This window comes from Dromiciops gliroides, chromosome 3 (genome assembly GCF_019393635.1).
Source record: "Dromiciops gliroides isolate mDroGli1 chromosome 3, mDroGli1.pri, whole genome shotgun sequence".
Classification (NCBI taxonomy): domain Eukaryota; kingdom Metazoa; phylum Chordata; class Mammalia; order Microbiotheria; family Microbiotheriidae; genus Dromiciops; species Dromiciops gliroides.
In genome coordinates, this window is record NC_057863.1 from 580,231,275 (window position 1) to 580,257,463 (window position 26,189).

Sequence of the window (26,189 nt, forward strand, 5' to 3'; positions counted from 1 at the left end):
TTTTTTTGGGGGGGAGGCAATTGGGGTTAAGTGACTTGTCCAGGGTCACACAGCTAGTAAGTGTCAAGGGTTTGAGGCTGGATTTGAACTCAGGTCCTCCTGACTCCAGGGCTGGTGCTCCATCCAATGCAACACCTAGCTGCCCCTATCCTTTTACTACTTCTTTTTTTTTTTTTAAGTGAGGCAATGGGGGTTAAGTGACTTGCCCAGGGTCACACAGCTAGTAAGTGTTAAGTGTCTGAGGCCGGATTTGAACTCAGGTACTTCCTGACTCCAGGGCCAGTGTTCTATCCACTGCACCACCTAGCTGCCCCCTATCCTTTTACTTCTAACAACACCAAATGGTGGACAACACTGGTGCTGCAGGAGGAGCCTTCGGGACCCCAGAGTCAGAGGCCAAGGGGGCTTCCAAGGTAGCTTCAGCAGTGAGGGCTGAGGTCAAGGTCATGGCACCCAAGGAGGAAAGGCCAAAGATAAGGAGTGGGTTCCTGTCACCAAGCTGGGCCAGCTAGTCAAGTACATGAAGATCAAGTCTTTGGACAAGATCTATCTTTTCTCCCTTCCTATTAAGGAATCGAGATCATAGATTTCTTCCTGGGGTTTTCATTGAAAGGATCAATATTTCTTTCCTAGGGCTGGTTGACTAGGCTTGCTTTTCCTAGGGCTCTATCCCATACAGGTTAGGCTAATTCTATTCCTTAAGAATTTAAGTGCTGAAACTTTTCTTGAGACTTGACTGGCTAAGAAGAACTGGCTCAAGTTGCTGAAGTTCCTGATTGCCTGAGTACAAAAGGCCAGGAAGAGCTCAAACTTTGTCCCTGTGGCTTATGACTATGGAATGAAAGCAAGAGTAGCACTAGGAATTGATGCTCACCTGAATTAATGGGTATACTCATTGAATATCTCTGCTCAATGTTTTTTTTTTTTCCAGCAACTGCCAAGTAAACCTCCTTCTGTTACCTGCTGACTGACTTACTAGTGTCTCATTTAATCAAACTATGAGGGGACTGGCTTGTGTCAGGCCCAGTCCATCACAACCACCCTTTGGTGATGATCCTATCCACAATCAGCTAGGATCATCTTGGATGATAAACATACAATCTACAAACTCAAGTCTTTCCAGACTGGCAAGGTATTGGTAAAAACTCTGACAACTAACACAACTCCTCTGCGACAGTGAAGCGTCAGAAGAGAACATGTACATTAATGGTAATAGCTCATGATTGTCATACCATTTTACAGGTCATAAAGCAGGGAGTTACTTGACAAGAACCCTTTGAGTTTGGGAACATGAGTAATATTATCACTGAGAAAGCCAAAGTTCAGAAGTTAAGTGGACTGACTACATTCACATGGGTAAGAAGTAGCAAATTTGGGGGCAGCTAGGTGGAGCAGTGGATAAAGCACCAGCCCTGGATTCAGGATGACCCGAGTTCAAATCCAGCCTCAGATATTTGACACTTACTAGCTGTGTGACCCTGGGTAAGTCACTTAACCCTCATTGCCCTGCCCCCCCCCCCCAAAAGAAGTAGCAGATTCCAAGTTCAGGGCTTTTTCTACCACCTCTCTCTGGAAAACTGAAACTGGTTTCCCAAATCCTTTGGATACTATGGTAGACCAAGGACACAATTAATATTACAAAGATAATGCTTGTCAGGGTCACGCCTATGGCATCTCAAGGCCAGGATTATGCGTTATATGGGGGTACAAAGGAGTGCAAAGCTGGACAATTTAACTGTACTCTATGATATCCTGAAAGTGAGGGATGGATGCTGAATATCCAAAGTTACCTGAATTCCACATTATATTAAAGGAGACCTCCTACATAAAGTACTTTTTCCCTGGAAAGCAACACAAAAGTGTGAGTTTATTTGAACCATTCTTTAACTTACTTATATTTTGAGCCTATGTAACACTTGTCACATGTTTAATACCCATTGGGCAAAAGAGTATTTCCCTTTATCAACTTACTAGACTCTCAGAGAGCAGAGTTCTCAGATTTGGTCAACAAGTCCAGGTTAACTTTTATTTTCATCCTTATATAATTTTCAAGACTTCAACCATGTATCCCCTCAGCCTTTCTCTTGACAGCTTTTTCTCACAATGCTTGATGACATATTGTGGTTTACAGTTTGTAAAGCAGTTTATAAACTATTATTGGATAGCAGCCCAGGTCAGTGAAAAATGTGGTTATGTAAAACTGGAGTAAAAAGACTTAGGTGAATATCCCAACCCTGATACTTCTTAGCTGTTTGACCATGAAAATGTCACTTTCTCTCTCTCAGCCTCAGCTTTCTCATCTATAAAAGCAAGATAAGAACACTTATACCACCTACCTTACAAGATTATGAGGACAGTAAACCTTAAATATATAAAAAGGAGTTCTTCTTCATCTGTAAAATGAGTATCATGCCTGTAGCACTTACCTTAAAGTTACTGTGAAGCTCAAATTAGAGCGCGCGCACACACACACACACACACACACACACACACACACACCCACCTCACACTTTTTAGACCCTAAAGTTTTATATACATTTCGGTCATCATCATTACAATTTCCATTTTACAGATGAGGAAACTGAGGCTTAGACTGGTAAAGTGACTTGTTTAAGGTTAATACAACTAGAAAGTGACAACGGATTTTTTAGTTTCATGTCTTCTGCTGGCAAATCCAAAGTCTTTCCATTACATTTCCCCCAGCCCTGATACACCCACACCTGAGAAATTATCCATGGTTCTTTGGTGACAACACCAAAGGGAGCTTTGTCTTTTTGGGCGAACTTACTCCTATTGTGGAAGCCATGTAGTCTGCACACATTTCTGCAAAGTCCCGCTCAAGGACTCCATAGTAGAGGCCATAAAACAGGAGGGAGATTCCAAAATCCATTGCATCTTCTGGCTTGACTCTGTAAAGGAAGCAGGAGGATCACTCAGGGAAGTATAGGATTGTCCATGGCAACATCCAGTCCCTGTTTGGGCTATCCCTCTGAACCTGGTACAAGCCTGTGGTTGTAACTAAAAAAGGAGCATAAAACTTTGTGGGGCAGCATCAGGGGTGCAGGGATGGGGCATGGCAAGACACTTAAAAACCTTCCTGAAAGCAAAGCCTGCCTCAGAAAAGGAGAAGCCCATTCTATCCCTTGTATCATGGATGATTTCTGAGGATGGGGACAGGAAAACTCTGGTTCCATGACAGCAGCATGCCACAGAAGTAATAAAACCACCCCTTCCAGTTCTAGGTGTATACAGCATTACTAATTGTGGGCTGGATGGCCAACAAACTTGGGAGACTTTCGAATAACTCTGCCATGAAGTAATTCCTGCATCCCTAACAGCCTGCTCTTAGTTTTCTTTATTTTAGTGGTCGCCCCCATGCCTAGGACCCCAAGTTACTTGGCCTTATTAGTTTATTTACTCAACAAGTATCTATTAAAAGGCTATGTGAAATTCTCAGTGCTGGATATCACCCTTGCCCTTAAGGCTTAGCACAGTTTGGTTGATTTTAGTAAGGGTAAAAAGAACCTGCACACAAGTAAATATAAATTAGAAAATCAGTGGATTAAGGGTTATATAAAGTTCTATGACATCAGATGAAAGTAAAATGACTTTGAGATTGGCAGGGGAGGGGAGGAAAAGCTTCTCAGATGAGGGACTCTGTATAAAATAGATGTTTAATAAATGAGCTGTTGAAGGAATGAGCGAATGAGCTGTGCCTTAAAGCATGGAGAGGATGTCAGTTGGCCATTATAAACTCTCGTGCCAAAAACCTTCAGTGGCTTCCTATTCACCTAGCATTCAGGGACTTTACCCAAGTGACTGCAAACTAGCCCTTCAGCCTTTATCTCACATCATACTTCTATTCTGACCAAGATGGAAACAGCTGTTTCCTAATCTCAGCCTGCCTTACTGCTTTACTCCACCTGCTTCTATGCATAGGCAATAACCCCATGGCTGGAACACATTTCCTTTCACATCTCAGCCTGTTTTTTTTTGTTTTGTTTTTTTGTGGGGCAATGAGGGTTAAGTGACTTGCCCAGGGTCATACAGCTAGTGTCAAGTGTCTGAGGCTGGATTTGAACTCAGGTCCTCCTGAATCCAAGGCCAGTGCCTTATCCACTGCGCCACCTAGCTGCCCCACATCTCAGCCTGTTAAAAGAGAAATTCTTCTCTTTCTTTAAGGCAATGATCAGGTGCTATCATTCTCAATCAAGTTTTCCATTTTCCCCGATGCTAAAAGTAATTTCTCTTCCTCCTCAGTACTCTGGGTTTCTCATTTGTCCCAATTACACTGTAGCTGTAACATATTTATTTGCACATGTGCCTCACCCCTCCACCCCCTTACCCTAAACCCACTTCAGAAGGGAAGCTCGAGAGAATGTAATAAGCCATTCATCATCTTTGTATCCCCAGAGCTGAGCACAATGTCTGGGCATGTAAATGCTGTGATGATGGTAAAGATTATAAAATGTGTTCAGGGCCTGGTCACTACTCCAGTTTGGACAGAACACAAAGTAATATGATGAATAGTAGCATGAGATGGAAGGGGGAAGGAAGGGAATAATCATTTCTTTTCTTTTCTTTTTTTTAATCAACACTTGTAACAAGATTTTTCTTTCCTTCTTTTTTTTAAAACATAAAAAAGTATTTTATTATTTTCTAGTTACATGTAAAGATAGTTTTCAACAAGGGAATAAACATTTTTACAGCACCTACCATATGCTAGGTGCTTTACAAATATTGCCTTATTTGATTCTCATGACAGCCCTGGAAATAGGTGCTGTTATAATCACTTTTTTACAGACAAGAAAACTGAGACAAACATTGGTTGAATGACTTGCCCAGGATTACACAGCTAAGTGTCTGAGGCTAGAGTTTCATTAGGGTCTTCTTGATTCCAGGTGCCATGCACTGTCACTTATAAAGGCTAAAAAAAGTGCCATACTGTATACGGGAGGCCATAGAGGCTTAAGAAGAACATGAGAGGGGGCAGCTAGGTGGCGCAGTGGATAGAGCACCGGCCCTGGAGTCAGGAGTACCTGAGTTCAAATCCAGCCTCAGATACTTAACACTTACTAGCTGCGTGACCCTGGGCAAGTCACTTAACCCCAATTGCCTCACTAAAAAAAAAAAAAGAAGAAGAAGAACATGAGAGGAATCTTTAAGTATTTGAAGGCTTATCATGTGGAAAACATACTCATTCTGTTTGGCTACAGAGGGCAAGACTAGGAGCAATGTGTAAAAGCTACAGAAAGTAAGCTCTTCCTCCTCCTTGATATAAGGAAACCTTTCCTAACAATGAATGCTACAAGTGAATGGACCACTTTGGGAGGTTGTGGGTTTCCCCTCACTGGAAATCATGGAAGCACAGATTTAGAGTTAGAATGAGCCTCTTTTAGTTCCAGCCTCCATTAAGTCCGGCCTCATTTTACAGATAAGAATACTGAGGTATTTAGGTTAAATGATTTGCTGAGGATTACACAGATTTTAGGTGTCAGAGTGTTCCATCAACTATAGCTCTACAAGTCTTCTAGCAAAGGTGGGATGACCACTTGATGTTATAGAGAATAGATGCCTATCTAGGTAAGGACTGGATTCTAGATGATCTCTGAGCTTCTTTCTAAGTCTACAATTCTGTGATCCTAGACGAACTTTCTCCTCTAGGAAGTGGAGACAAAAAGAATACCACTGAAGGTTCTGAGGGGGGGGAGGGACATGACTGGAGCCAAGCTTTAAGAAATTTAATCTGGGTATAAAGTGTTGGGTGGATTAGAAAAAGCTAGATATGGGAAGGCAAGTTAGGACGCTGATTTAATAGCTCAAATGAAAGGTGATAGAGGCGGCACTGCCTGTCCTAGATTAAGGCGCATCTTTTAAAAAACTGGGGATGGCCTCATATACCAAGTGACAAAAGGAGAACATCTATTCAATTATTTCTGACACAACTTACCATGGGCATGTTTCAAGAGTTATAACTTGAGCACTGCAGTCATAGGTGGGGCTGGGTAACTGCTAGAAACTGAAGGAAGAAAGTCACATAAGAGTTGTCATCCTTAGCCAACCTACAGTAGGAGGCAGCCAAGGACTACTGTGCCAACCTATAAACAAGCTGCCAGCTCTGACTGCTTGTAGCAGGAGACTAAATAGTTCAAGGGGAAACACTCTGGACACAGCAGGAAAGATACTAGATACTTGTAGGGAGATCTTTATTGGAACCTTTTGGCCTCAGCTCAATTTAAGAAACATTTATTAAATACCTACTCTAAGGTTCTGTGCCTTGAGTGCCTAGAGAAATGATGAAAACCAACAGGATCCCTACCCTCAAAGAGCTTGCAATCTCCCAAAGGGCATATAATATGCATACAGATAAATATGATATGAGGAAGAAATGCGAGAAGGGTATAAGAATGGTACAGAAAAAGTACTCTTGATTCTTGAAGAAACAGAAAAACCTCAATTGGTAATGATGTGGAAGGAATTTATTCAAGGCATGGGCAGTGGCTTTCAAGAATATACAAATCAAATATTAAATGTATCTATGTATGTAAAATGTTTAGTAAACCTGAAGGCATCATATAAATATGAGTTACTTTTATTTTTATCATTTTTTTTCTTCCTACTAGACTGCACATACCATGAAGGCAGGGATCATATCTTAGCAATAACTTTTTCCAGCACCTGGCAGTGTTTTATATACAGTAGGTACTTAATAACTGTATATTACTATATGAAATGTAATTACAATCCAATTCCATTAGATTGGAAGTTGTTTATAACAAAACAGTGCTATCACGTACCTAGTCTGAGACAGGTCCTGACAAGGACCATGTGTTCTGGGATGACCAAGCCCACAGAGCATTTTCAGCTAGCCAGATGAGTCCTTCTTGGGTTCTTTCCCTCCAGAACTGCTCTACTCCCACTGGTTCTCCCAGGATGCCAAGTTTTGGTCTTGGACTTGGCTAAACTTAGAGGAAAGGGATTTGTTCACACCTTAGTCTGAAAAGAAATGTAGATGAGGGCACCCAGGAGAAACCAGACATGACGATGGCTATGCTTGTCTATTTGGGGATCCCAGAGGAGTGGGAGGCAGAGAGGAAAAAAACACAGGCAAGGAACAACTGAGAACCTGGATCTGTTCTTGCCTCAGATTCATAAGAAGTAGCTCAGTGATTACTGTGGTGTTGGTTAAACTCAGCACAAGCAATTGAGAGCTTGGAATATGCTGCCTCTAGGGGTGGTGATTTCCCCATCACTGGAGGTCTTCAAGAGGAATCTATAAGGTTTTGTGACAAGCTTTCTATAGAAAGGTTCAAGTAGGGGTTGGACTAGATGACTACAGAGATAGGTCCCTTTTAGGTCTGATCTTTTTAAACAATATATAAACTCAAAAGAGAGGAAGCTTCCAGGGTTTATACCACAGATGCCATAGGGGAATAAGGAGGAAAGACTCAGAAAGCTCTCCATCTCAAAGGGGAAACATGACCCTCAACTGAAATACATAATCTGGAAGGAGACACAGATCTCTGTTCATAGGGCCAATTTATTCAGCTTTCTGGGTAACTGGGGGAGAAAATAGTTGTATGTAGTAGCATTTTTTATCTCTTTCCCCACTTACTGGATGGAGGAAGGAGAGATGCTCAGGGTAGTGACATTCTAGTAGGGAAAATGTATTTTGTTTTGAGGTTAAGATGGAATAGCACAATGGGCTGTGAGCTCTAGACTAAGAGAATCATGTATCAAATTAGGTTTGGGGAATTTTAGATAAGGATGATGTTGGCAGGCTTAAGTATTATTCAGCTGGAGCCCTGTTCTTAATCTTCATAAAATTTTCTTTCCCTTTGTGAGTAAACTCTAGAAATGAATTCTTATGGTCCAGTTATGTGGGGATAAGAAAGATGAGAGAGAATGAATACTAGAATTGGGCACCAAGAGTCAGCAAGAAATAGAAGGAATTGGCAATTACATATTTAGGAAGCAGGTTTATTAACCAAGCGGCCAAACAAGCTCAGGGAGCAGTAAGGTCAGAATGCAGTACTTGGGATTTACTAACAAGAAGCATATAGAGCAGTAAAAGAAGAAAGACTCGGGGAAAGGGATGATCTCCTGGAATTGTTCCTGGAAGGAGTTGACAATAGAAGGAAGCTCCTTGAGGATAAGGAAGGTTTCTTTTGTGTTCTTTGTATCCCTGGCTACTAATACCTGCATGGAGCAGGTGCTTAATAAATATGTTTAATAAAGAAGAGTTGAAAATGATGCCCTATGAACTCTAGCACTCAGCAAGGCCTAGAGGCCATAACAAGATGCTTCCACAGGCTCCTGTACCCTCTGATGTCCTTGCCATGTATCATGTTGTGTGCAGTAGTTATGTCTGTGGCTTAAATCCTCTAATAGGTTCCACTAGCTCCAAGAGGGGAAGGCCGATCTTATCTAAATGTTGTACTTCTCTAGTGCCCCGAACAGTGTTTTACACACATTAGATATTAACCCAATATTGGTTGTTACTGGTAATGGCCCTTTATGGAAGGTTCACTGAGGAATAGAAAGAAGACTTGCTTTTCATTTGTCCTAAAATTTTTCCTTCAAGTTTCAAAAGTTGTCCCCGAGGGCAGGGAAAGGTTCATAGAACACCCTCCTTTCTCTTTGTAAATTTACACACCCCAATCAAAATCTCTACAGCCTAGGGTTTTTTTTGTGTTTTTTTTTTTTAAGTAAGGCAATTGGGGTCAAGTGACTTGCCCAGGGTCACAGAGCTAGTAAGTGTCAAGTGTCTGAGGCCAGATCTGAACTGAGGACCTCCTGACTCCAGGGCCAGCGTTCTATCCACTGAGCTGCCTACAGCCTAGATCAAAGTTCTACCTGAGGCAGTGTGAATTTTTTTTTTTGGTGGGGCAATGGGGGTTAAGTGACTTGCCCAAGGTCACACAGCCAGTAAGTGTCAAGCGTGAGGCCGGATTTGAGCTCAGGTACTCCTGAATCCAGGGCCAGTGCTTTATCCACTGTGCCACCTAGCTGCCCCGTGGCAGTGTGAAATTTGAAAAAGTACTGAGCTTGGAGTCAGAAGTCCTAGGCTGAAGCTTCAGTTCAGACATTGAATAATGCTTAATTGTCTGCTCAAAACACCTTCATGACTCCACATTTATATCAGGATAAAACAGAAACTCCTTAGATCGGCATTACAGCCCTTCCATAATATGGCTCCAATCTATCTCCTCCAGCTTCAATTTTATTTCACTTTCCCTTCATACTCTGTTCTAGCCAAATGGATCTACTTGCTAACACTTAATCAAATCCTGCCCCCTTCCACTTAAGTGCATTAATCAAGGCTTTAAACGCACCCCTTCTCATCTGCTTGCTGTAATTATCTCTTCCTTTGAGGCACAGCTTGGGCATTACCTCATCCATAAAGACTTCCCTGACTACCCCCTGCCCCCAAAATGACCTCTCATTCTTCCTTTATGTACTGGGACCACTCCTTATTTGCTTACATGCACCTACATTAATTCTTCCTGGCAATCTCCTTTAGGGCAGAAAACCTACACATGTTGTACGAACTGAATAACAAGATGGGAAGGCTGGGACAAATTGCTCAACTTGGGCAAGTCACTGAAGTTTCAGTTCAAAAAATGGGGGTAATATTTACACTGTCTACCTCCAAGGGCTACATGAAAGTTCAATGAGGATATCTGTCAGCACCTCAGAAAAGTCAAATCTATCAGTGAGCTACTGTTCTTGTTCTTATCTGTAGCTGAGCTCAGGAAAGTGCATTAGAATTGCCCTCCTTGGGGATTCCAGCCTAGTCCTCTACTTCTGCTGCAGACAACAACCAGGACCTGGGAAGCCTAGACTCATATCTGCTCAGCAGACTTTTCCAAAGACTATTCATGTCTATTTTCTCATCTGTTTGTCACCATAGCCCTAGGAGGGAGGCAGTTCTCAGAGCAAGGACTTGGGTTCTAATCCCAACACTCTCATTGACTTGCTATATAATTTTGGCAAGTTCCCTTCTTCTCTCTCAAATCACTTTTGGGCCTCAGGTTCCTTCACTGGAAAATGAAAAGATTGAACTTAACGATCCCATAAGATCTTTTTAGCTCAAAATTCTACAATCAATCATTGCTATTGCTCTTTATGAATACCTCTGGGAGACATTCAAATTGGATAGATCTATTACCTTCCCCTCAAATTATCTTGGTTTATTAGTCAATTTCCTTTAGTTACCTAGACTCTTTCTGATCCTTGTTACCATAAAGCACTGAGAAAAAGTTCTATTGATAATGATAACAACTGTCACTTATATAACGCTTTACCTTCGTTACATCATTGGACCTTGAAAATAGCTGCATTTGGTGGGTAAACTTCATTCTCCCCATTTTACAGGTGAAAGAAATAAGGATCAGGGATGTCATGTAAATCAACAGAGGTCACTTCTCCTAGCTCTTAGTTCAGGTTCCTATCATACCTGAGGCCTCAAATGCAAGCCCCTCCCTTGCTTTCTGGTACTGGTCTCATATACTATTTGAGGCTAAGCACTTAGTGCAGTGCTCTTAAGAGAGTTAGCACTTAATTGTTTGCTGACTGAATGAATAAATAAACATCCCACTCAGTTGGGAACCCCTTAGAAAACAAGGCCAGACCCATCCTTCCCCTGATCCAGGAACTAAAGCATAACACACACTGGGCATTAACTTACCTGAATAACAAATTAATCCCAAAGAGAGTGAACATCACAGACATGTAACCAATGATTCCAGTGGCATAGCTGATTTTGTATATTAGCAAGAACCACTTATAAACCAACCTAGAAAGAAAACAAGGAAAAGGGGGGGATCAATACAGTCAAGTTCTCCAGATTTCTTCCAATTTTCCTCCCAAAGCCAACCAACATTAAAGGAAGTCCTAAGGTGATCATTGCTCAGTCCTCAACAGATAGAACTATGAATTCTGGAGAAGGTTATTTCCCTTAAGGTAGTTGGGAATTGCCAGGACCAGAGGAAGGGGGAGGCAATTTCCCCTTTTAAATGTCATGGGGCAGGTTTCTGTCATCTGGAACAACAAGAACTACTGGGTACCAAGGCCAATCCATGTAGAATACACTTTCCACAGGACTACTCTCTTTTCTTCTGGAACCTCGCTAAGATGTTAAAACAGGCCCAACCATGACAATGCCACACTTCTCCGTTGGGGCCCTGGGGTTATTAGAAGGACTCCCTATCCTTAGGTTGTTTCTTTTTTTTTTTCCCATCTTAATAATATTTTATTTTTTCCCAATTACATGTAAAGATAGTTTTCAACATTCATTTTTGTAAGATTTTGAGTTCCAAATTTTTCTTTCTCCCTTTCTTCCCTCCCTCCTCCCTAAGATAGCAAGCAATGTGATATAGGTTATATAGTACAATCATGCTGAACATATTTCCACTTTAGTCATGCTGTGAAAGAAGAATCAGAACAAAAGGGAAAAACCACGAAAAATAAAAAATAAAAACAAATAACAAAAAAAGTGGAAAACAGTATGCTTCGATCTGCATTCAGACTCCATTGTTCTTTTCCTGCATGTGGAGAACATTTTCCATCATGACTCTTCTGGAATTGTCTTGGATAATTGTATTGCTGAGAAGTGCAAAGGCTACCAAGCTGATCATCACACAATGTTGCTGTTACTGTGTACAATGTTCTGGTTCTGCTCACTTCACTCAGCATCAGTTCACTTAAGTCTTTCCAGGTTTTTCTGAAATCTGCCTGCTCATCATTTCTTACAGCACAACATTCATATACCACAGCTTGTTCAGCCATTGCCTAATTGATGGGCATCCCCTTGATTTCTAATTCTTTGCCACTACAAAAAAGAGCTGCTATAAATAATTTTGCACATGTGGGTCCTTTATGTGGGCTGTTTCTTTTTCTTTTTTTTTGGCAAGGCAATGAGGGGTTAAGTGACTTGCCCAGGGTCACACAGCTAGTAAGTGTCAAGTGTCTGAGGCCAGATTTGAACTCAGGTACTACTGAATTCAGGGCTGGTGCTTTATCCCCTGGGTCACCTAGCTGCCCCTGGGCTGTTTCTTAATGAAGATACTTTGGAGAAGTTTTACTATAACCCTTCTGGATGTTTTTGGAAGATAGGATGGTACAAGTAGTGAGATTACATGTCTTGCATTTAAGTTTGAATTCAGGCACAAAGCAGTGTGATATAAGGAAAGAGTACTGGTTTAAAGTCAGAAAATCATCTGGGTGTGGGTCCAGATTTGACTCTTACTAGATGGGGAAGTCACTCCTCCCAGGCTTGAAGTACTTTGAAATTTCTTCAACTGTAAAACTGAGTTAAAAATACTTGCACGGCTTTCCTCACAGTGTTGCTGTGAAGCAAACTCTTTATAAACCTTAACATATTAAAAAAAAATGTGTTACTATTATTTCTATCACCCTGGGGCAGTGGTGGGATCTGCTCCATAGAGCCTGAGCTGCCCATAATGGTTTCCTATGGCTCTATCATTCATACAGTTATTCAAAGCTTAGGTTTTACATGCATTCTAGCTAAGGAATACAAAAGCCTAGAGAACCAAAGAGAAGAGCTATCCATTTCTCTGATGACCAAGAAATCACTGGAATAGGTGGAGGGTAAACAAAACAAAAGAGGGTGCAATGAAGAGGAAAACAAGTTCTTAAACAAGTAGGAAGTAGATGTGATAAAAGGGCTGGATTCAAAAGGGTGGACAGAAAGATACAAGACTGAGGGATCTGTCTTATGATAACCTCATCTTGTACACTGGTATTTTTGCCAACCATGTGTAATGTTTATCTCTCTACATGCCATAGTAAAAAGTACTTTATAACACCCTAAATGGCTGGTCACAGCCCAGAAAGGAGGCTGGCCAACTTTTTTTTTTTTTTTTGAGGAGAGGAAAGGGGTAGGGGTGAGAAGGCAGAGGAAATTGTGGAAATAAAAGGAGATGGAATGACCATACCAATTCCCACAAAGGAGTAAGCAAGGGATGCAGAAGATGAAGGCCCACTGAGGGACCTCAATGGCTCAAATCATGCTAACTTGTCAGAAACATGGGGATCTTAGGGCCACAAAATAAATTATTCAAGTGTAAGAAGAAAATAGAGACAGGGTTGATACCTCAAGCAAAATAGCCCAGAATGCTTCTCTGCTATTAAATAGCTTCCTGACCCATAGAAAGGCACTTAACTTCTCATTTATTAAACCATCAGCCCCACCTCCAGCATTTACTGTGCACCTACTGTGTGCAAGGCACTGTGCTAAATGCTATGTAGTATGTTAGGAGCTGACATTTACTTCACAGAGTGGTAGTGAAAATACCAGCTCAGGGGAATATCATGGCATACAATCTAAACTTAACACCATTTTACAGGAGAAAACTCAAGGAACTGATGTGCCTTGCCCAAGGTCACATAGCTATTAACTGGAACATCCAAGACTTGAACTGGAAAGCCTCTTCCTTTAGGCTCCCAGATCAAAGCTTTATCCATTACACCAGGAATACAGCTTTATTTGCGATTAAAGGGACAACATCACTCATAATATCCTTGTGAAAAACATGGGGAGATTTGGGCTGGATGACAGTAAAATTAGAGGGACTTTTAACTCGTAGAAAAATGAGACCTAAAGAAAAATAAAGACCTAAAATTGCTGTCAGCATGGAGGGAAGTCTCAAGTGGAAGCATCTTGAGACCCATCTCAGACAGTCCTTCTCAACAACAATCCAAACAGTGATGTTGATGGAACACTTCCAAGATGTGTGGATGACACAAAGCTGGGGGAATGGAGGAGCAATATGTTGGAAAGTGACTGAGGATCCTAATAGATCGTGATAGGCTAAAATTATGACCCAAAATACAACTTGATGGAATTTTATTATGATATAAAGTACTACACTTAGATTAAAAATCAGTTTTCCAAATGAAGGATGGGCAAGACATAGCTAAGCAGCAGCTATGGGGATTTTAGTGAATGACAAGATCAATGAGTCAATAGTGTGACAAGGAGGTCAAAATGAAAATTTAATCTTAAGCTGCAGAACAAGGTAAACTCAGCTGTACTCTGAGATAGGCATATCATAGCTGAAATATTATATTAATTTTGGGGTACCACACTTTAAGGAAGATGAAGAAATCATACATGAGAGTAACCAGAAAGTAGAGGCAGATAATCAGGAATGGTAGAGAGGTTTGAAACTGGCAATGTAAGAAAAAGTTAAAGAATTTGGCAATAATGAACCTGGGGATAAGAAGACTTGGTTTTGGGGGAATGATCACTGTTTTTAATATATGAATGGCTATCTATGGAAGGGGGATTGTTTTACATAGCTTCAAAAGGTAGACATGCACCAATTTGGGGAAGTTAAAAGAAGGCAGATTTCAGACCTATATAAAGAAGACCTTCTCAACAATTAAAATGGACAATATCCCAAAATGGTATGGGCAGCTTTGTGAGTAAGTTCTTTTTTTCTTTTCTTTTCTTTTCTTTTTTACATATAAGGTATTTTATTTTTTTCCGTTACATGTAAAGATAGTTCTCAACTTTTGTTTATACAAGCTTTACAATTTCAGATTTTTCTCCCTCCCTCCCTTCCCTCCCCCCTCCCTTAGACAGCAGGTAATCTGATGATATAGGTTATATCTATATAGATATAGATATATATCTAGAGTAAGTTCTTTTTTACTATAAATGAAGAAGCAAAGACTGGAAAAATAACTGTCAAGAAAGCTTTAGGGAAGATTCCTGTACTAGGTGGGAGGTTGGACCAGGCTCCCTTCCAGATGTGAGACTCTTAAAAATAAACTAATGGATGCTAAACCACTTCGAAAAGTTAAGCTGCTGAAGAAAATTTAAGTAACAATTACTATACTGGCCCCAAAGCAAGATGCTGCTGCCAGGAAGGGAACTAGGGGACATCAAGTTAATTATGTAAAAACAAATGAAAATAACTTAGTTTTTACAAACAAAAATCCCTAACCCAAAACTTATGAGTTCAGAGAGAGGCCTCTTGGGTAACTCAGATAGCTAGGCAGTGAACAGAAAACAGGGTTATGAGTCAAAAAAACAGTTCAAGAACTAGCTCTGCTACCTGACAGCAGTGTGGCATTGGACAAGTGTGGGAGGTAGGTGGCGCTATAGTGCACAAACTGCCAAACCTGAAGTCCACCCCCACCTCACAGGATAGTTGTAATGCTCAAATGAGATATTTGTAGAGCACCCAGCACTTAACAGGCACTTAAATATTTGTTTCCTTTCTTCCTTCATTTGCTTTATGTGATCATATGCTGAACCTGTCTGTGCCTCAGTTTTCTCATTTGTAAAATGGACATAATAGCAGCACCAATTTCACAGGGTTGTTGGAAAGATCAAATAAAATATTTGTAAAGTGCTTAGCACTAGGCTCTTCATGTTTGTGCTCTTCCCCTCTTCATCTTTTGGAGCTTCAGTTTCCCATCTGTCAAACAGGGCTAACACTCCTTGAGTTTCCTACCACAAAGGCTGGCTTTGAAAGTAAATAAGAACAAATCTATCACAGTGTTTTGGAGGGATACAAACTCCTGGAGGTTCCAGGGAGGAAAACTGATCCGGAAGGACCACATGGAGCACTGTATTCAGTGCCAGACTTCATATTTCAGGAAGGCAATCGATAAGCTGGAACAGAACCAGAAAAGAATAACTAGGTTGGGGGAACTGAAAATCATGACATACCAAGTCTGTTTGAAGGAATTAAGTGATGTTGTAGTTAGAAGAGACTTGGGGGGAGAAGATAGCTCTGGCTAATAATTTGAAAGGTTGTCCTCAGGAAGAAGAATGAGAATAGTTCTGCGTGGTGCCCCAGGGCAGAACTACACCAAAAGGCAGAAGATGCAAAGGAAAGATTTTTTTTTTTTTTTAGTGAGGCAATTGGGGTTAAGTGACTTGCCCGGGGTCACACAGCTAGTGAGTGTCAAGTGTCTGAGGCAGGATTTGAACCCAGGTACTCCTGACTCCAGGGCTGGTGCTCTATCCACTGCACCATCTAGCTGCCCCCCAAAGGAAAGATTTAGACTAGGTAGAGGAAAAAGTTCTTAACAATTAGAGCTGTCCATAAATACCTCAGAGGGAAGCTGGTTACTCATCACTAGTGGTCTTCAAGTAGAAGATTCCTAGCCACTCAATGGGATGTAGAGAGGATCACTGCTCCAGTATTTGCTGGATTAATATCCTAAGAGGGCCTTTAAAATTTTTTATCTTTATAGCACTCTAGTCATGTTCTGGATTGGAAGTGAAAAGGGCTGAAAATGTGCTCCAAAAGCTACAATGACCAAGAAAAAGGGAGAGACACAAAGAGGGCTAAGAGGAATGAAGCTTCCAAATAAAACATTCAGACCAGAGCTTAAGATTTCTAGGATATGTTTGTGTCTGGAAGGGGAGGGGATAAGAGTGGGAGGATAGGTCAAAGGGCCACAACCAGAGAAAAGTCAGACTGAAATAAGATGTGGTAGGAACCCATAAAACAAAATTTTATGGCAGACAATTTCAGGAAATGATAGTAATAATAACACTTTTCGCTTTGCATTTTAAGGTTCACAAAAGTATTTTCCTCAGAAACCTGTGAGATAAGAACCCTGTGAATTTTTAGAAGTAAGCATTCACAGATATATACAGCAGGTCAAGTGCTAGAGGTAACAGTTATAGATCCATAGGAGTGGATCAGATAACCAAGAGGATAGAGAGAAGTAGGCATGGTACAGGGGATGTGACAAGGATGATGATCTGAAAAAGAAGCCTGAGAAGAACCAATAGAGAGCATTATTAAAAAAAAAAACGGAAGGGGGCGGCTAGGTGGCGCAGTGGATAAAGCACCAGCCCTGGATTCAGGAGTTCCTGAGTTCAAATCTGACCTCAGACACTTGACACTTACTAGCTGTGTGACCCTGGGCAAGTCACTTAATCCCCATTGCCCCGCAAAAAACAAAACAAAAAACAGAGGGAGGAAAAGGTGTCTAACAAGTAGAAAGCAATCAATAGGGGACAGCTAGGTGGTGAAGTAGATAAAGCACCTGCCCTGGATTCAGTAGGACCTGAATTCAAATCCAACCTCAGACACTTGACACTTAGAAGTTGTGTGACTCTGGGCAAGTCACTTAACCCTCATTGCCCTGCCCCCCCCCAAAGAAAGGGGGGGGGGAGAAGAAGTAGTCAATAGTATCAAATATGGCAGAGACTTCAAAGATGAGTACTGAGAATAGTCCATCTATTTGGCAATTAACAAACCACTGGTAGTTTTATTAGATCAGGCATCAAACTGCAGTTGAGACTGGGGACTGGGGAATGTAGAATGTGGTGTGGGGAGGAATACTGGGGGTGGAGTGAGTTAACATGCTGAGAGCAATAAATATTTACAATCTCTTGCAGTTTGGGAGGACATTTTATTTTGTTTGGAGTTTGATGGTTTACAACATTAACTGTAAGTGCAAAAAGCAGCTGAATTTCTGGTAGTGGCCAAAGAAGTTTATGAATAATAAAGTTTTAGATAGATATCTGAAGAGCAAAATTTCATGGCAACCTTGGTGAAAATTCCTGGCATATCCTTAGAAAAGTAATAAGGGAAGACATGACTTCTGGGGCAGATGAGGCCAACTCATGAAAGGTGCTCTCTTATAATTTCCTTATTCATAGCCATCAATTCCCTATTAGCCACTTCTGCACTGTTTGTTTGGTTTTTTTTTTCCACTCTAACATTCTCTTTGGCAGAGCAAACAAAACAAAATAAGAATCTTCTCTTTGTCATCAATTATCATTATCCCAACTACTGCTAGTTGTAGTCCTAACATAGTTAAAACAAAAACAAAAACAAAAAAAAAACCCAAACCTATTTTTTGCTCTTAGCTTTTCTTTTCCATTTCACTTCAATCTGAGCTTTGACCCAGGTATTTCTGACACTATTTTTAGAGAGTTGAGTCATAGTTTTACATTTATCCTGCTACCTGCCGTGCATTTCATTTTCTCTTTCCACAACTCCTATTTTTCTTCCAAATCAGAACTGTTTTCCTTTGTGGCTGCAGACCTTCCTTTTTGAAGGCCTTCCATGCCTCCTGAATTGAATTTCCTTGTAGAATTTAAGTCCGTAGGATTCACTTTTCCTTTCCCTCAAAACTTTGAAATGTGCTTTCCTGAAACCTAGGGGAATAACAAACTAAGTCTGGTTTCTTTTTCTCTCTTTTTCTTTCTCTCTGGAAGGGGTTTTTCTTCTTCATCATCATCAATCATAATAATAATAATCGTTTTGTTTTGGTTTTGCGGGGCAATGAGGGTTAAGTGACTTGCTCAGGGTCACACAGATATTAAGTGTCAAGTGTCTGAGGCTGGATTTGAACTCAGGTCCTCCTGAATCCAAGGCCAGTGCTTTATCTGCTGTGCCACCTAGCTGCCCCCATCATCATCATCATTTAACATTCATTTTTTTCTCTCATCATTACAAACTCTAAGAGGGAGTAGTTTTTGTTAAAAGGTACCCATTATTTCTACCCCAGAAACCAGTTGCTCCTCATAAGTGAAAATCAGATGTGAGCTAGAATTCCCCCTTTCTGGTTTCTGTACATTTTGAAGCCCATCTAGTCTAAGTTATATCTGAAAAAGTGCTCCTTTGACATCAAACTTTACAAATGATCATTCAAACTCACCTTGCAGTTCTATAGTGAAGGAGAACATGCTACTTGTCCACTTTGCCCCTGCCTCAAGGAAACCCAATAACATATTTGGTCATCTAGTCCAACCCCTTCATTCTGAAGATGAGTCATTCCCAGACACATTCTGCTTGACCAGAGGGGTTACAAACTTGACATGGACTTCTAATGGTAAAATAGAACCAAACTGCAGGGTAGCATGATCTTTGGGAGCTCCAGGCTTCACTGACTAGCCTAAATGTATCCTACCAGGCCTTACAAAGCAGAGGAATGAATTCTGCTCAAGCAATTCCTCTGTATATTGGTGGATGGCATTAAGGGGACAGACAGAGAAGGAAATGGTAAAGAGCTGAGTGGCACTCTAGATAGTATTGCTTCTACAATGCCATGATTCTATGATCCAATCCCTCCCCTCTACCCTGCTCCCCTGCCACAATTCTCACCTTGGGGTTGTCTGCACCAAAGGTTTTCGAGTGGCTCGGAAAGTAACAAAGGCGGTAACAGCAGAGAACAGGACCCAGATCACCAGGAACCTCCACCAGTGTAGCTTCACTGTGAAATAGAGGGGGACAACCCACATCTGAAAGAGGGTCACCATCTGAAACACAAACACAATGATGATAACAATAGCTTACATATATAAAATGCTTATGTTAGAAAGCCCTTCTACATTTATCACCTTATTTCAATTCATCAGATATTTTCTATTTATTTATTTATTTTTGTGGGGCAATGGGGGTTAAGTGACTTGCCCAGGGTCACACAGCTAGTAAGTGTTAAGTGTCTGAGGCTGGATTTGAACTCAGGTACTCCTGAATCCAGGGCCAGCGCTTTAACCGCTGCACCATCTAGCTGCCCCTCATCAGATATTTATTAAGCATCACCTATGCGCAGAACACTCACTATGTTAGGTACCAGGGGAATTATACAGTTTGATTAACATATAACCTCTGGGGGGCAGCTAGGTGGTACAGTGGATAAAGCACTGGCCTTGGATTCAGGAGGACCTGAGTTCAAATCCAGCCTCAGACACTTAACTAAGTGACCCTGGGCAAGTCACTTAACCCTCATTGCCCTACAAAAAAAAAACCCAACAACAACAACAACATATAACCTCTGCCCACAAAGAGCTCAGTCAGGCAGGGTTAATATGAAAAATATATAAACAACACAAAAAGACAAATGGTTAAGTACATAAGGGAAAGGCAGACCAAGTGTTAGGCGAGAAACATTGGAGAGGAGAATCAGGGGAGTAAATAAGTTAGCTATAATGGAGGAGGTGGTTTTTGAGTTGGGCCTTAAAGGATGAGTAGAAATTCTAAAACTTTGATAAGATTCTCCAAGCCTAAATACTGAGCAACTTCAATGTAAAGATAAACACAGGTGAGGATGGGTAAAAGTGTTAGGAAATGTGGTTAAGTAGGAAAAAAAGAGGTCCACAGATTACTCAGAAATCTCATGGCTGTACAATATAATTAATTTCTTCAAAAGCAGCAGGAGGGATCAAACATCACACAAAATGAGTGACTATCTTAATAAAAAGAAAGCTTTTATTAACGTAGGTATCATTTCAGAATCTGCTGTTTCTGTGCTGTCAGATCAACTACTGCTTAGAGCAAAGATGGAAATCAACCTAAAACTAGAAAGATAAAAGAAGAGAAAGCTTTGCAGAAAATCCTAACAGTCACTCAACAAGAATTCATTAAGCATCTACTATGTGCTAGGCTCAGTAATAAGCACTAAAGATATGTAGAAAGAAAGGTAAAGACATTCCCTGCTCTCAAGGAACTCACTGTCTATGGGGGAGGCAACATGCATAGTACAAACAAGTTATGAATGGGATAAATAGGAAATAATCAACAAAGAGAAGGTACTAACATTAAGGGTGACTAGGAAAGACTTCCTGTAGAAGGTAATATTTTAGCTGGGTCTTACAGGAAGCCAGGGAAGGCAGGAGGCAGTGATAAAGAGGGAGACAGCCAGTTCCACAACACCAACTGCTCATTAGGTACTTCAGACTATCAGATATCTCATGAGCACCTCAAACTCAACATTTCTAGAACAATACTTATCTTTCTTCTAATCCCTCCACCCCTTCCAAACTTCTCTAATTCTTTTGAGGTAACCTCTATCCTTCTAGTCTCCCAGATTGGCAATCTTGGAGCCTTCCTTTACTTCTTGTTCCCTCTCTCCCCACCATATTCAATCAGTTGTCAAGTTTTATCAATTCTACATTCATATCACTTGCACCTGTCCTCTTCTTTCAACTGATATCACAAGCACCCTAATTCAGTCCCTCATCACCTCCCCCAAACTACTACAAGTGCCTCCCATTCTAAATGAGCTCCCTGCCTTACCTCTGCTGTAATCTATCCTTCACATGGCTACCACAGAAGTATTCCTCATGCACAGGTCTGACCATGCCACTGCCCTATTCAAGTAGCTCTAGGCCTTTCTGTTACCTGTAGGACAAATACAAACTATTCTGTTTGGCTACTAAAGTCCTTTACCATCTAGCTCCAAATTGCCTTTTCAGGCTTATGATATATTCTCCCTTTCTTGTCTTCTAAACCAAACTGCCTTTCTAGATGTTCCTCATCTTATACAGGCCATCCCTCATGCCTGTTACTCCTTCCACATTTCTGCCTCTCAGAATCCCTAGTTTCCTTCAAAGCTCAATTCAAACAATACCTGTATGGGGCCTTTCCTATCCTTGTCTCCTCATGAGTACTCTCCACAAAATCATCTTGTCTTTATTATGTATATAATTAAATGTATACATTTTGTCTGCCCTCATGAATGTAAGCTCCCTGACAGCAGTGACGATTTCATTTTTGCCCCTGTATTACCAGCACCTAACACAGTGCCTGGCTTTAGTAAATACTTGATAGTTTTTTACTGGTCATTTCTTAGAGAAGTTTAAGTGATACAAAACAACTGCCATAATGGGATCCCTAAGAGAGGCCAGAAAACTGTATCAGTCATTCCTGCCAAGCAGACAGACAAAGCAACCACAGGCAACATCTGCTTAAAGTACAAACTCATTTGCAAAATATGACAGAACATTACAGAAGAGGATGGCAGAAACTTATGAAGAGTGTCACCTCTCATCCAGTAACAAGCAGTAGATGGGGGGAGAAACCTACAGTGTTTGGTATAGAATTTGACTATGTTAGATCATTCCAAAAAGTAGTACAGATGAAAGGACAACCGACATAAAGTAGAATAGATTTTTCCATGTTTCTAGTGATTTATATCTTCAATGACAATGGAATTCCCAGGGTTTGATTCTACCACCTTAGTACCTGATTTATTACATTAGAAAATGGAAATGACACATAAGACAACTGTGTTGGAAAGACTTGAACCAATACACTAGGACATTGTTATACAGGATGGCTCTCAGGGAGGGGAAGAGATACATGGGATACTGTGGTGATGCAAGAAAAAGAAAATCAATAAAAAATTATTCAATATATCAATAAAAACTATTTTTCATACAAAAGGTATCCATCCTAGAATTCTTAAAATAACAATTTAGAAGACTCTTTGGGATTGATTTTAAGATACCTCAAAGAGAAGAAGACTCCAAAAGAAAAGACTATGGATGGTATTAATATCAAAAAAGTAAATGAAATTATAGTAATAATATTAATAATAGCTGATATTTACTTAAAGATTTAAAATTTGCAAAGTGAGTTAGTGTAAAATCTTATAACTTACCCAGGGTCACATAGCTAGTATAAATCAGAAGCAGAATTTGAACCTAAGTTTTTGCAGAAATTCTTATCATAATACTTCTCATCAAATCTTTATGAGAATAGTCTATAAATGTATCAAAGACATATTTCTATAAAAATTGAAAGGGGAAGAACAGGCAGGCTTTCAGAAACAATATTCCATAGCAGACAACATCTTCTTAGTATTAGGATAAATGCCTATACAACTTTTATTGCCTATAGGCAATAAAAGATTCTACTATGGTTGTTTACAGATTTTAAAAAACAAATTCTAATTTAATTAGAACACAATGAAACCTTTAAAGACTCTCCTCAGGGGGGCAGCTAGATGGCTCAGTGGATAGACCACCGGCCCTGGATTCAGGAGGACCTGAGTTAAAATTCGGCCTCAGACACTCGACACTTACTAGCTGTATGACCCTGGGCAAGTCACTTAACCCCAATTGCCTCCCCCCCCCCCAAAAGACTCTCCTCAGACAAAGAATCTCCTATGAATATTTAAAATTATACATGACTCCTTACTAGATGCAACTAAAGAAATAACTCTTTTTGCTAAGTGATCCTCTGGATTTCAAACAAGGTATAAAGCAGAGAGATATATATGGTCACTAAAGTAGATATGTCAAGGAGAATGTCCTGCTCAGAGTTCAAAAGGAAGGGACTATGTCAGTGAGCTATCCAGCTGCATGTTATAATCTAGGCAATGTGAATTCTTTGTCCACTTGCTTTTCCCTTTACAGACTGGTAGTTTGCTGTCTTTTGAATGCCTGTGCATCTCACTGAGGTAGAACTGTAGTGTTCTGAGGCTTCACGTAATCTGTACAATATTTTTTGAAAATAGCATCATCTTGAGAATCTTACTTATCCATAAGGAATCCTTCTTCATAAAGGATGCAGTGTGAGATGAGGCTGCACAAGGAGAGAGGTACCAGACTGTGCAGGACCTCAAATGACAGGCCCAGTTGTGAAAAAAAGAGTGACATGAAAGGAGAGGCAGTCATAAATCAGATAGGAGTGTTATGTAGAGGACAGATTAGAGTTAAAGAGATTCAAATAGCTTCCTTCTTCACAGCTCAGCTCCAGAGCCACGCTCTAATGAATGAAAAGCTAAAAGCTTCTTCAGAGTTCTTGATCTCAAAGCTCACTACAGCACTTAAAAAACAGGACACATATTACAAGAGATTGTGGAAGAACTATTCACAGCCAAGCAAAGTGTGTCCTTAAGAATGCTTTTGTACTTTGGGCCTCTGGACAGCTTTTCAAACAGCAGAGAAACTAAAAGAGTAATAGAGTCATGGTGTTCTCACCCTACCCTTAGGACCTGAGGGTGAATCAGCACTGAAGACAAAAACTAGAAACTTACAGCACATGCTTTCAAGATGGAAACTCAGGATGCAAAAGGAAGGCAGACATAGCAAAAAGATGAATGTGGTTTGGTAACCTTAGAGGTAGAGATGTTTGATTCATAACCAGAACAGCGACATGATTATGAATAGGTCTATTCTGCAACATAACTGAAACAAGGTAAAGACTTTTCCTAGCTCTATAATGCTCTTGTTCAGTGAATAGCTTTCAAATTTGAAATTCTAAAACTGTTATAAAAGCAAACGAAAAAAAAGAAGAGGAGGAGGAGCAACCAAATTCCCTAAAGATGTTTTGTTGGGGTTTTTTTTTGGTGGGGCAATGAGGATTAAGTGACTTGTTCAGAGTCACACAGCTAGTATCAAGTATCTGAGGTCGAATTTGAACTCAGGTCCTCCTGAATCCAGGGCCAGTGCTTTATCCACTGTGGCCCCTAGCTACCCCCCCTCCAAGTTTTAAGCAGGAAATTCTCCAGCCCACTTTTCCTACAGCAAACACTGCGGTGATTATTATTCCTCCATTCAAAAAACTTTCAGTGATGCTAACAGCTTTCTATGCCACTTGGAAGTCTGCCAAGCACTTTACTTGTTATCTCACTGGATCCTCAAAATAACCCTATGGGATAGGTGCTGTTATCATTCCCATTTTATAAAGAAAAACTGAGCCTGAGAAAAGTTAAATAACTTGACCAGGGTGACAAAGCTAGTAAAGTGTGAGGCCAAATTTGAATTCAGGTGTTGCTGACTCCAACTCCCACCCTAGGCATAGCCGAGCTGCCTCTGTGGTTCTCACTGCCTCTCAGAGTCTAAATCTGATACTGGCACCCTCAAGCTTCCAGAATCTGATGGCACACTACTTTTCCAGCTCTCTCATACTACTTCCATTCATGTACTTGATGTTCCAGTCAAACTATCTCCAGGTGGAAAGGCAGCATGGTATAGCTGATAGTTACCTTGGAATTAGGAGGACCTGAGTTCAAATTATGCCTGAGATAAGTATTAAGTGCTTCAGTTTCCTTATTTATTTTTTTTTTTAGTGAGGCAGTTGGGGTTAAGTGACTTGCCCAGGGTCACACAGCTAGTAAGTGTTAAGTGTCTGAGGCTGGATTTGAACTCAGGTACTCCTGACTCCATGGCCGGTGCTTTATCCACTGCGCCACCTAGCTGCCCCCAGTTTCCTTATTAGTAAAATGAAATGGCTGGACTCAAGGACCTCTCAGATCTCTTCCACTCTGAGTCTATGTTCTTATCTTATTCTTCTTCTCTTTCAATGCCAAGAATTAAGTTCCCCCCTTCCAGCCTCTTCCCATTTATTGATGTTTTCCCCCGTCCCTCTGTTTCTCTGAGACCATTTCAGGTGCAACCCTCTCCATGAAGCCTTCTCTGATACTCTCTCACACAAACCCCTCTTCTGAAAGAGCTCTTCCTCCCCAAATTTCTCTAATTACCTTATAGAGACTTCATATTTGCAGTTAATTTTCCCTTGAATCACAGCTGTTAAACTTACATCCTAGCTACTTCCTAGCATCATAGCTACAGGTATTAAATTACAGGTTCCCTGAAAATAGGGACTATCTTTATCTGTTTCCCCAGTGCCAACCACAGGGCCTTGCTTGTTAGAGGTGCTTAACACGCTTGCTGAAATGAAATGTTCTTACAAAGAAATCATAAGGTCTTGTGACCCTTGAGCTGAGCAGGAAATTCAGAGATACCCTGCTGAAGCAACGCAAAGCTTTGTCATGGGAGTCATGGGAGACACGGTTGTAGGAGAAAGAATGCTGGATTTGGAATAAGAGAAAAGACCATGGTCCAAATCCTAATTCTGATACTTACTACTTTGGGGCAAGTTACTTCATCTCTCTAGGCCTCAGTTTCCTCCCCTATAAAACAGAGCTGGATTAACTGGTTTCTAAGAGTTCTTCCAACTTTATCCATGACCCTAAGATCTGTGTTCTAGCTATGGTTCTGCCACCCACACTCTCTGTAACTGATAATTCCCATGTCCTTTCTGAGCCTCAGTTTCCTCCTCTGTAAAATGGAAGGATTTGAATTAATGATCTCTTCTGTCACATTAAATGTTAATATTCTATAACCTGGTAAATAGGCAGGGTTGGGTGAAAACTCATAAAAACAACTGAGAAAACATAAAGGGAGACTAGAAAGCAAAGGCCTAAAGAAGAGATACCAAGGTTTGAGATAAAGTGAAACTCAAGGATAAATTTAGCTCTCAGACCTGCGTATAGCTATGGTAAATTATAGAAATACAGGCAAAATAGAACTTCCAGGAACTTTAGTATGCCCTCTACCCTGATCAGCATACATTTGGAGAACTTTGTTCAACTCCGGAATTTAAGTTTAGGAAGGATATAACAAGCCAGACTGTGTCCAGCAGAGAGTGATCAAGACCAGGAAGGGATTAAAA

General features: G+C 40.7%; 1 protein-coding gene across 1 annotated transcript in view; it reads right to left on the reverse strand.

Annotated features, from left to right (window-relative positions):
- RNF121 (ring finger protein 121) overlaps window positions 1-26,189 on the reverse strand; it is a 117,421-nt gene that overhangs the window by 32,713 nt on the left and 58,519 nt on the right. The window contains exons 4-6 of the mRNA XM_043991958.1: window positions 19,110-19,264; window positions 10,691-10,798; window positions 2,789-2,909 (exon numbers count right to left, since the gene is read on the reverse strand). Of these exons, the coding sequence (XP_043847893.1) occupies window positions 2,789-2,909; window positions 10,691-10,798; window positions 19,110-19,264 (384 nt within the window). The remainder of the gene's footprint in view (window positions 1-2,788; window positions 2,910-10,690; window positions 10,799-19,109; window positions 19,265-26,189) is intronic.